Genomic DNA, 12955 nt, shown 5'->3' on the forward strand with positions numbered 1-12955 from the left:
ACATGACTTGGAGGAGGAGCTGCTGTGTCTCGTTAGAGCCCTCAGATGTTACATCCGGAAGTTGGCTTCTAAGAGACGTTCCCCTAAAAGACTGTTCATCCCGCTTTCGACTACCTGCAAAGGGGAGGTGAACAGGAACACAGTCACCTTATGGCTTCGATCTACGATCCTGGCGGCTTTTGATGCCAAGCGTCTACCTCATCCAGTGGCGAACAACCCACACGAGATCAGAGCGTTGGCGTCTACCATGGCCCTCCATAGAAATTGCACAGTGCCACAAACTATGGAAGGCTGCTTTTGGAAGTCGTCGTCTACTGCCTTCGCTTCCCACTACCTGAGGGACTTGGCAGTTGAGGACATGGAGGGGGAGCTGCTGTGTCTCGTTAGAGCCCTCAGATGTTACATCCGGAAGTTGGCTTCTAAGAGACGTTCCCCTAAAAGACTGTTCATCCCGCTTTCGACTACCTGCAAGGGGAGGTGAACAGGAACACAGTCGCCTTATGGCTTCGATCTACGATCCTGGCGGCTTTTGATGCCAAGCGTCTACCTCATCCGGTGGCGGACAACCCACACGAGATCAGAGCTTTGGCATCTACCATGGCCCTCCATAGAAATTGCACAGTGCCACAAACTATGGAAGGCTGCTTTTGGAAGTCGTCGTCTACTGCCTTCGCTTCCCACTACCTGAGGGACTTGGCAGTTGAGGACATGGAGGGACTACAGTCTTTCAGTCCGTTGGTGGTTGCCCAGCAACTTACCCGGACGTCCGCCCATTAGGTAATAACACTGTTACTTACCGTTGGTCTTAAGATTAACCTCACCCTCAGGGTGCGTCGGTTTTTCTTTGGAGTTCCCTTGGGTTACTCTTTGTCCTGCTTCCAGGTTTGTCCTGTGACTGTTGGCATTGGTCTCCCAGGTTCTCCTAATGCATGTGCACTGGTTGCTGAGGGATGGTCCTCCGGAGTCCACACCACCATCCATCTGTCGAAGCCATATGCATAAGACCTATGGTAAGGTAAGTTAAAAATTTATTAAAATCTAAATATTTTAGATATTTAAATACTTACCTTACCATAGGGCGGTGACTCCCTCCCAACCCTGGATGCTCCTCCCCACTCTGGACTCTTCGGACCTTCCTGTTGCCAGTAAAAGTGAATTTTGGATTGTTCGCGCTTGCGCGAGTGGGGAGATCACGTCACTTCCGTGACTACATTCGTAGATTACATGAGGTAGCCATCTAGGGAATGGCGAATCAACGACTGTCTGATCTCTTCTAGCGAAGCTTGAGGTAATATGCATAAGACCTATGGTAAGGTAAGTATTTAAATATCTAAAATATTTAGATTTTAATAAGTTTGTATTTCAGGAACAAATGGAAGGAGCTATGGATTATCAAAATGATGGCACTATGTATCATTCCAGTGTAAGTAGACATAGACAATTGGTTATTGTCAAATTTCTTCAGGATTTGCTCATTAGGTGGGCTCTCTCATTCACTCACTCACTACTTTTGTTCTACTTTGTAAAAGCATGTTCCACATATACAAGATGAGAGTTGCATAACATGAGATAGGATAAGTGTATGAATATACAATTTATTGTAAAATTTACAATATGTTCACACAAAAGCCTGATAATTCATCTGATAGGACATTTTGTAATTTAATTTCTTGAAGGTAAACTATTTAAAGTGTTTGTATTTCAGGAACAAATGGAAGGAGCTATGGATTATCAAAATGATGGCACTATGTATCATTCCAGTGTAAGTAGACATAGACAATTGGTTATTGTCAAATTTCTTCAGGATTTGCTCATTAGGTGGGCTCTCTCATTCACTCACTCATTCAGTACGTTCGGTGTAGAACAATAGGATATGTTAATTTACACATTTTACAAGAAAACGTGTTTCTTCTCAGGTAACTCTTGTACAGTTAATCATGACTTGGAAGCTCAATGAAAAGGATTAAAAGCAACTCCTGTGTTCTTAATAATAATCTGTCTGAGTGAGGAAAGGAAGCAATACTAAGTTGGAGATTTGTATCCAGCTTTCAGACTAAAGTTCTGAAACAAAATTTCTAAACATTGTCCACTTTTCGATATCTTAAATAAACTGTAATGCATGTTGATGGTATTCATGCACTTGAAAATAGATATTGTAAGAAACATTGTGTTTTGTCAGTGCCTCTGTTGTTAACACATGTCACACAAACTATTCAAAGTATTTGCATTGCAGGAACAGATGCAGGGAGCTATGGATAATGAAACTGATGGCACTATGAATATCTCCAGTGTAAGTAGACGCAGACGTCTGGTTACTCTCAAGTTTCATCAAAAATTGCTCATTAGGTGGGCTGTCATTCACACACTTACTCAGTAAGTTCAGTAAAGAAGAATAGCATATGTTAATGTACACTTTTTACAAGAAAACATATACATGACAACGACCATCTTGTAAGATACACATGATCTGCAGTATAAAGTGTACAAAGCAACTCCTGTGTCTTGAATGATAATATAAGTCTCGCTGAGAGGTAAAGTGGGGAGGCAGCAATATCAAGGTGGAGGCTTGTATGGCATTTTTCCCACTGAAATTCTGAATCAACATTTCTTAACATTGTTATGTTTCTGATGCATTGCTCAATAACATGTGGAAACTGTAATGTATCTGTTGACAACATACATGCACTTGAAAATAGATATTGTTATTTTATCAGTGACGTTGCATTTTGTCAGTGCAATTGTGTTTTATTTGTGCCTCTGTTGTTAACAGGTACAATGCTGATGCTGTCAATCACTGGATTGTTAGGTACAGAAACTGTGTAGTTGCAATATCACTGAGTTGGAGGCTAAACAACAGCAGACAAACTTAGTTCAAATCAATTTTGCAGAGAACCTTACAAATTCAGCACCACACCTTCTCATGCAGACAATTTCAGCCATAAGTTACATGTCATGTGAAACAAGCAGCCTTCTGTGAAAACCCATCAGATATGCCACCCTTCACAGGGTGAGTTGGCTGCCAAAACATTGTTGAACAAATGTCCTGCATGAAAGGGATATGAGTGTAAGTTAACTTCGGATGAGGATACCATGAGACCACCATGAATACAGGAATTATAAAGTATATTTAATGCAGAGATGCATGGCACTGTCTTACACTAAAACTGTTGAGAATTGATTTTCAGCTTCCTGTTGACCTTACCATGGGGGACTGGAATGAGTTGAAGTCAGATGTTCCAACCAAAACAATTATGCTCAGTGGTCTCCCAAGAATAACAAGACCTGCAGAAGTATGTATCTAGCCCTTATGTTTTATTTTGGTACAGAAATATGATTGTTCAATAGACCGATCTAGTCAGTCGTATGCGTCAATATTCCCACACATTGCCTGGTAGATATCGAAGAAGTTGTAATCCATACAAATGTAACTAACATTAGTCACTCATTGTTATTATTTGATGTGCAGCTAAGGTGCCATGAAGGCTGATTTACTCCCACAAGAACTACATTTTATTTGGACTACATTGCCAATAAACTACAGTGATTAATTAAGGATTACCTGAGTAGAGGCACCCTATTGCATATAAAGGACACAGACCATCAGGTGTCACAGAAGAACTTTATGCTTAAAATTAAAAAATGTAGAGTAGATTGATACAATCTAATTGACCAGTATGTTATGGTGTTCTAAAGGTAATCTAATTACCAGAAAGCGAGGGACTTGGAGAGAAGGGTACATATGTAGTTACAGAATATTTTTATATTCATATGTTAGAGAAAAAAAGTCAAGTTTAGTATATTGGAGTAGAGGTAACGATATATGGGAGTAAAGCCAGACCAGTTTTATTTTTTCTTTTACAGAGCTCATCGGTCATATTTTTTCAAGAATAACATAATAAAAATTAATTTTCACCATTCAAAAAATAAAATCCTAATGTTTCTATTGGCATGCACGCACGCATGCACACACACACACACAAAGACACACACACACACACACACACACACACACACACACACACACACACACACACACACACACACACACACACACACACACACACACACACACACACACACACACACGTGTGTGTGTCTATATATTACCTATATAACTTTTGCAGGTGATAGCATGTAGGTAAAGATCACATGCAACCAAAACATCAAACATAATTAAAACACAGTTATCACTTATTCATGATATATTAAATGCAATGCTGATTAATAAACAAAATTATAAGCGTATAATCGCAAAACAAAAGTGCAGTATTTTGTGCTTAGGTTTTCATCCTTCGAAACAAAAAAGCCATGATACTGAACCCAGTTAAGAGTCGGTGGGTGTGCACTCAAGTGTAACAAAGCCTTCTCAGAGGTTCATTTCCTGATACACTAAGCCGGCTTTTTGTTTATAGCTCATAAGTCCGATAGGTGTTAATTGTCCCCCAGCTGGTGACTGTATTCAGCGTACGTACATACCTCCCGATTGTTGTTAGAGCGATATTTCATGAATTATTGTACCCAGTATCTTCAAATTTATATCTATATTGGGAGATTATGCAGACGCCAGCCAGTTTGGGTGACCTTAACCTTATTTTGAAGGTCACCATGACACTTTGGCCACTTTTCAGATTCTTGTTAATGTGATATCTCATGAACTATTGTTTCCAACGTCTTCAATATAGATGAGAGCCTACATTGGGGGATTGTGCAGTCACCAGTCAGTTTTGGTGACCTTGAGCTTATTTTCAAGGTCACTATGACCCTCTGAACACTTTTCACACTCTTTAACACATCTCATGAACTATATTATTTGATGCCTTCAAATCTGGTGACAGACTACATTTGGTGAGTCTTCATTAGGGGTTATGCAAACACCACCCAATTTGGTGACCTTGATCTTATTTTCTATATGAGCACAACACTTTCTCCACTTTTCGAACTTATGTTTACGCAATATTCCTTAAAACATTGCAACCAATGTCCTCAATTTTGCGGCCTACATTAGCGGCAAGGGACATTGCCATGCTAGTGGCAAACACTTCTTGTACCCAGTTAGATGGATTGATCTCCCATGACTGGCTGATTAACAGGCTGAAATCATGTACATATCAGGCTTGAATAATGCATTACTAAGTATGTTGTTGAGCAGCAAACAGAGGACCACATGTTTACAGGGTCTCAGCCCTTGTCAGCTGTTTGTATGATCTCCAGGGAGTTGAGGTTGAAAATATGATGTGGCTTTGACATGCACATCCAATGATAAAAATACAATAATGCCTTTAAACAGGTGAACTGGACATTAACGCTATACAAATGTTAGCATAACTAAATATTCAAATGCTGCTTTTTATCGATGGTGGTTTGTTGCAGGTGTATCACTTGTTTCATGGTTTCCTTGTCCATGTCCAGGATATGCAGATAGAGACATCTCCCACAGGTATGCCACCTTGACATGAACTCAGGTTTCTCACATGGCCTGTCATCTGTCAGTAGTTCGTCTCTGTACTCTGAAATTTGCCTCATGCAAAATCTTGATTTTGTTGGCACATGAGTTGTTGGTTCAAAATATTGCCTGTACTAAGTAAACTCCTAAATTGTATGTTTTAGAGCTGAGAAATGATTAGGGTTCATTGATGCAATTCCAGTGGATGTTTTCACAGCATCTGACAACATATTTACAAGGTGCAGTGACATAGCAGAATATTGCTAATATCAGCCAAAACTAGCAGCCCACTCCAGACATTTGCATTGCAGATACAGAAGACTGGATCCAGGTTGATCTTGACAACATACACAAAAAATGATTTTCTTATTGATTTGCTGGAGTCGATGCCATAAATGTGATTTAGGTCTGGTCAGTGGCCATGGAAACTGATGACTGCAGGTTTCCTTCGCCAGTCCAGATGTACATGCCCGGGCTATGGTAATGCAGATCTTGTTTGTATTTCCTTCAGGTGATCATGAAGGAGTTGCCTTTGTCGACTTCTTCACACAAGAACATGCAGTTAGATGGATGGAGAAAACTCAGGTGAATAATAAGGACAGATGAAATGTATGGGCAGCAAGGACATGGTTTGGATGTGAGGGATTTGAACATGTATGGCTACTGGAGACAGGTGCTTGTTTGGAATATCTGAAGGGCATGTGCATACATGTGTTTGAGAGAGAGAGTCATGTGTATGGCAGGTGCTGACAAGTGTGTGTGTGTGTGTGTGTGTGTGTCTGTTTGGAATATCTTAAGAGCATGTGCGTGTGTGTGAGAGAGAGAGTTAGGCGTATGGCAGAGGCTGACAAGTGCATGTGTCTGTCTGTTTGGAATATCTGAAGGTCATATGCATGTATCTATGTGAGAGAGAGAGGGTCAGGTGTATGGCAGGTGCTGACAAGTGCCTGTGTCTGTGTCGAAGTGGAATATTTGTAAACGTAAATGTATCAGCTATAGTCTAATGATGACCTCACCAGTAATCGTTGTGTCAGTGTATGGCCCAAGTTGTTGTTGTTTGCTGAGGTTCTTGCATCTTTTTAACAGGGATCGGTCGAGGTCTTGAAATGCGAGGTGAAGGCCGATTACAGCTCACTCATCCTTAAGTCAGAGCAAACTGTAAGTTGATGTGCAAAATTTCCAGGAGTTATCTCATAAGGTAGTAGTTTGACTGTTTTATGACCCTGTCTGAACTTTGTCTGAACCCTAAGGTCTCTTGTTTTTGCATGCTTTTGAGAAATACAGAAAAAAATTTACAGAGATTCTTAAAGAGATCGTACATAACCCAAACTTCTATTCTCTTTGTAGTGTTTAACTGTATGATAAACAACTCACGCTGGAATAGTTAGATGTAAAACTCTAGAACCATGTAAGTTACATAACTTGCTGACTCGTCAGGAATGGGAGTGAATATCAATAAATGTGTGAAGAAGCATGACAGAGCTTGTTCGAACACATCTGGTGCAGTTTAGATTCTTTTTCAGAAGAAGTCCTCCTTGGGGTACATATATAGCATTAAAATGTCATTTTAAAAAGCCTGCGACAGTTGTAACAATATTTCAATGAATATTTTACAAAACTATAAACTTGTTTTACGTCTTGTGAGACCATCCCTACAGGACCACCACCTGGGCCCCCAACAGCCAACAGCAGGTAACTGTCCCCGTCTACCTCGCACCTCACTTTTCATACTGAACTAGTCAGACAGAATGTGGGGAGGTGGGTGTCCCCACCTCACTTTTCATGCTGTTGTCATTGAGGACAGTCATCCATTCAGCAGCTGTCTAGAGTACAGCGAAGCTACGCAAATGCAGTGAGAAAGCACCTAACTCTGTATGTGTGGTTCCTTTTTAATGCACGGGCGCTATCAGGAATTTATAAGTCACTCCTTTTCATTCATGAAATGTTGTAACTTTGCATGGCGTCCGTTGATTCCAGTCATGTGTCCGGTAAGATGGCGGCCAGCACGTTCCTCGTTACTTTTGTCCAGCTGGGTGAGGTGTTTATTATTTGTTGTTTAATCACTTAAAACAAAAGAGAAGAAAATGTCGTATCCTTTATGGCTTCTCTACTTATGCACATGTGTCTGCTATTTATCTGGGAGCGTTGCCGGCGATCCGCCACTCAGACTCCTTCTCAGGTGTCGGGTCTGCTCGAGCCTCTCTCACTCTCGGGTGTTCCCTGGCTCTTGATTCAGAGACGTCGCTGCTGTGGGGATTGTGTCGAGGAGACTATGGAGGATGGGGAGGGTCGGGGTGGACCCAGTGAGGCTTCCTTCGCACTCAGTGCTTTGCTGAGGCAGGTATGGGAGCGTATAGGTTGTAGTTGCCTCAGCGGTGCCTGACCCCAAGGAGTTTTGGCTCCTGGGCGAGGCGTTTGCTCCGACGACGAGGGCGGACACGACACCCAGCTTCGTATCCTTCTATCTATTCTCACCGAAGTAGTAAACCCCCTTCTGTCGGGTCCTCGGTCTCATTTTGATCTACCAGAACTGGATCGGAGATACCTGATGGGGGACCTCGGCTTGTACAACCCTCCTGTAGTCGACGAGTGCATTTATGCGTTGGTCGCCCTGGGGGTTTCCTCATGCAATTCCATGGCCTCTGCAAAGCACGGGCACCAGTTGACACCCTTTACTTCTAACGTCATGTCTCTCAAATCGGCTTACCACTCGTTTGAGGAGCAATACCGCAATGCTGCACAATGCTTAAAAGTCACTACCCCCACGGCGTATACTTTGGTATTGCAGCATGAGCTCATGGATGGTGGCAGGGATGAGGAGGAGCAGAGATGCCAACCTCTACGATATTATCATAGTCGCTACGAATTTTAACTTCAAACTACGCCAATACGATTCCACTAGAAATCCTACAAAATTTGGATGAAATGCATTAAAATTCAGATATAAAGACAAAAACATATATTTTCAACGATGAAATACATTTTTGGACTTCACGTACCTTCCATTCATCATATTTAATGACATATTTGAACTGGAATGATTGCAAGTAGCAAACGTAATTTTAGCAAAGTTGATTTCAATACCTTTGCGATTTGACACATTTAGTTCCTGCAGAAATAATTTAACCACGTGACCGTAATATCATTCATTTTTTTCTCAGAATCCATCATGATTTTGTTTATTTAGTTGACTTCGAATTTCATGGTCAAACTACTAATTTTGAACATTAAAACTACTATTTGCAACACTTTCGGGTTGGCATCTCTGGGAGGAGTGCGTCCCTTCTACCCTCGTGCAGCAGCTCATGGAGGTGCAGTCACATTTGGCATGGGACACTATTAAGTCCTCAGCGTTCCAGATGATGGCTGCTGTAAAGGCTCTCCGTCAGCTTTGGTTATTGGTGGTGCGGCATTCACCGGGGATCTACCCTCTTCTTGGGCGCGGCAATGGTAGTCAGAGAGGCCGCGGAGGCTGTCTCCACGTTTAAGGATTCCAAGCCTTTGTTGGAGCAGCCTCATTCATCTTGTGCTTGGCCCTCGGTCCTTGCCTCTGCGTATCCTTTGACTCTGGCCAAGGAGACTGCTAAATGGGTGCAACCATTGTAGGCACTTAAAGGCAAAGGTAAAGGTAGGGGCAAGCTTACTGCAGTGGAAGCGAAATTCACCTCCCTTTTCCAGGATGAGTTGCACTCCAGTGCCGGCTGCTCAAGGCGGCCATCGAGGTGGTTCTGAGGGGACAGGAACAAGAGGTATTTTATTCCACTTATTTCCTAGGACGGAGGATTCAGGCCTATTCTAAATAGGCCTGAACAGTATGTTGCAGGTACCTTCATTCAAGATGGAGACACTACGGTCAGTGATCTCATCTGTAGAAGGAGGCGACTGGCTCACATCCGTCGACCTCAAGGACGCATACCTGCATGTTCCCATGCATCCTGACTTCAGGAAGTACCTTCGGTTTTCCTTCGACAGGGTATGCTATCAGTTTCGGGTGCTTCCCTTCGGTATTGCTACGGCTCTGAGGGTGTTCACCAAACTCATACTAATATAAATTCTTTCTGGTGGTGGGTTCCACAGAATCATTCTTATTGGTGATGGGTATTTACCGGTGGTGGTAAAAAAATTGTTTCATTATAGTGTCAACATAAGCTATTATTTCGCTGTTATTCCCGGTACTGTTTCGCTGGTTTGGGGAATTTTCAGTGTAGAGAATGGGGCATGGGCATATGTCCGTCGCTTTGAGCTCCTTGTCTGATGGGCTCTTATTACCCTCATTTGCCACACCCTCGTCTGATTGACATCAGCGGTCTCGGTGATTGGGTAAGTGTTTTCTCTGTCTCTCGCAGCTTTGGCAGTGTATGAGAGTGTGTGAAGGGTACAAGCTAGGAGACAGAATGCCTCTCCCCAACTCACGTTTGTTGGGAGTCTGTCTTATGCTATATGTGTACCCCAAGGAGGACTTCTTCTGAAAAAGAGTTATACAAACCTGTAGAGTTTATGAATTCCTCCTTGGGATATAGCCACCCACTTCCCCACATTCTGTCTGACTAGTTCAGTATGAAAAGTGAGGTGTGTAAAATATTTATTGAAATATTGTTACAACTGTCGTAGGCTTTTTAAAATGGACATTTTAATGCTACATATGTACCCCAAGGAGCACATTCTTCAAAGAATTCATAACCTCTACAGGTTTGTATAAATTTACCTTATGTTGTGCCCTTATGTTTTCTGATTAAGGAGTAGAAACGACCTGAAACAGTTTCCAACTTCTTGGCTCTTCGTTTATTTACCACGCCTTCTATACCCTGTTCCTCCATAACAGGGGAAATGTATTTGAAGCATACACAAGCAATTGCATGCAGGTCCATGCAGCTGCTCACATCCATCAGAATCTATTTTGCACCACCGGCTTGCTGCATCAACTGGAATGGATAGTCATTTGCTAGGGATTCAAACTTGTTCTGAACCAAAAACTTCAATTCAATGGGGCAGTGTCGAGGGAAAGGCATTTGTCCCTGCAGACAGTTGATTGAAGATCAGTGATGACAGTTTTTCATGCATCTCCCGAAATCTACAGATTTAAATGGAAATCAATTCATCCTGAACCCTGTTGAGGGCCTGTGGCCCCAGACTCCAAGCTGATTTTTCACTGATATCACTTTCACCTGTTGCCATCATTGGAAGATATGGCATCAAGTGCCTTTGGCACTCAGACAGTCAAAGTCTTCTGACATCAGCACTTACTCTCAGTGGACAATTATAGATATGACCACTTCATGGGTTCCTATGTCTGCTTCCACAGATCAGTTACAAACACTATGCTAAAATCCCTAATCTTCGTCACTCCCTCAGAACCTTCATTTGAGGCTGATAGAGTTGCACCTACGCTCATTCCCTCTGTGATGACAAATGGAAGATGTTTGAAGAATATCTGTCTTTTAGTGTACTGCTGTCTTCAGCACACACAGTTGCTGAGTACCTGTGAGTTTGGATCTTACAGTGGTTCTTAAACATCTATTATCAGTTGATTACAAACCACTTGAGGGGACCGCCTCCTTGGTGTAGGAGTTAGAGTGTCTGCCCCAAGAGGTTATTTGTTGGTGTTCGGCATTAACAAGTACAACAAGGACATGTTGACTCTGACACTGTGTGTCTGAGATCGGTGTTCATGCGAAACTGCAGTGGGTATCTCAGTGGGCTAGCGATAGTATAAGCAGCCACACATGCATGCACGTTTATTGTATGAGCAAAATATTCTTAAGTTAAACACCATTTCTCCTCATCTCACCTCACAACTCGAGATATAACACTTCAAGTGCATCACCCTGAAGACAGTCTTCCTTACAGACTTATCAGCAGCGTATGACCATGGTAACCTAGGGAACTGATACAACATTTTGTAGATTACAGAATAAACAATCTTTATTTGGGACCTTTGGTAGTGATACAAAATCAGGATCAACCAGTCCTTGGGAATTTGTGTCAAGTACTACTAGGGTTTTTTTCTGAAGTTTGCATCTGAAGACTAGGCCATATTCCATGTGAACTGGTCGTCTGAGAGTTGTTGTCCAGATGAGGGTAATGTATGCTATTCTGAATAAGTGCAGAATGTTAGAGATTGTAAGTTTAAATACTTTCAAATATTTACTATGAAGTGTTTATCATTTATGTGATGTATTGTTTCCAGACCCACCCAGCTATACAGAGTACAAGAAAGGTTTCCAACACTGACTAGCCCAAGATAGGAAATGTAATAATATAGTTCAATATGACATTATAAGTACAATTTATTGTTAGTTTTCAATTGTAGGTGCATACTTGGCGGAACTGGGCAACTACTGACCCCACAAACACCCTCGTGTTTTGGAACGTCCCATCTTTTATTGGAATGAATGCAGTAAGTTTCAGTTTGTGACTCGCTTGCCTCGTGGTCAAGGGAGCTTATGTATGTCCTGTTTCAAGGCCATCTGTCATACTGTCTCTGGTATGAATGGTACTCAGTAAACATCTTCTCTGAAACCACTGGATCAATGACGGTGAAACTTGACCAGTTTGTCCACATCACTGATAACTCACCAGTTTGCTCAATAGGTTCAGTCTGATTTTCAGTATTATCATCGGGCAGTGGGGTGGGACTCTATTAATGTCCAAAGCGTGGAGTTAAGAAATCTGAGTAGATGTAGTCAAGGCCACTAGGACGGAGGTCTTGAAGGAGTACTTTTGCTCTAGGGTTCATAATCCATGACCCTTGAATGTCCTGGGTAGAATAAACCTTCAACAACCCATGATTGCCATAAAGGCGAGTATGCTTGTCGTAAGAGGCGACTAACAAGATCGTCTGGTCAGACTTGCTGACTTAGTTGACACATGCCAGTGGTTCCCAGTTGTGCAGATCAATGCTCATGCTTTTGATCAATGGATTGTCTGGTCCAGACTCGATTATATACAGACTGCTGCAATACAGCTGGAATATTGTGTAATACTGAACTCACTCACTCATAATCCACGAAAGCTAAATGACGCAGAATCACAGCTCCAAGAATGAGAATGATGATTCGGAGATCATGTGGGTAGCTAGTGGTGCATGCCACATGCTTTGCATGACAGCTAGGAATCTGTCTTATGATGAACGTAGCATGGAGTGTTTGGGTGGATGGACAAGAGAAAAGAGAAGCCTAGGGAAAAAGAGCTTACATTGCTCCACTCAGTGTCGAATTAAAGAGAGAGAAGTGTATACCATGAGATATGATAAGTATATTAATATATAATTTATATTAATAGTTACAGTTGTGGTCATAATGAAGTCATGTTGTTATGAAATTTTGAACCAGGTCTGTAGACCAGGTCAAGCAGTTGTGACATTTGTCAAGGCGTGAAATGACTTCTCTGTCATGGTAAATTTGTTTAAAGTTAATTGCAAGCAGTATACCTTAGAAGTATATCTCTGATATGACACCACTGAAGTATAGCTCCTATGCTACACCATTGAAGAACTAGAACTACTCAGCAATA

The 12955-nt window shown here is 41.9% G+C and overlaps 1 protein-coding gene across 1 annotated transcript in view; it reads left to right on the forward strand.

The window, feature by feature from the left end:
* Positions 1–12955, forward strand: part of LOC137298778 (uncharacterized) — a 51019-nt gene that overhangs the window by 26628 nt on the left and 11436 nt on the right. Inside the window, exons 13-20 of the mRNA XM_067831053.1 lie at positions 1367–1423; positions 1706–1762; positions 2234–2290; positions 3186–3290; positions 5371–5437; positions 5955–6028; positions 6530–6601; positions 11754–11840. Coding sequence (XP_067687154.1) covers positions 1367–1423; positions 1706–1762; positions 2234–2290; positions 3186–3290; positions 5371–5437; positions 5955–6028; positions 6530–6601; positions 11754–11840 — 576 coding nt within the window. The remainder of the gene's footprint in view (positions 1–1366; positions 1424–1705; positions 1763–2233; positions 2291–3185; positions 3291–5370; positions 5438–5954; positions 6029–6529; positions 6602–11753; positions 11841–12955) is intronic.

Source organism: Haliotis asinina, chromosome 10 (genome assembly GCF_037392515.1).
Source record: "Haliotis asinina isolate JCU_RB_2024 chromosome 10, JCU_Hal_asi_v2, whole genome shotgun sequence".
Classification (NCBI taxonomy): Eukaryota; Metazoa; Mollusca; class Gastropoda; order Lepetellida; family Haliotidae; genus Haliotis; species Haliotis asinina.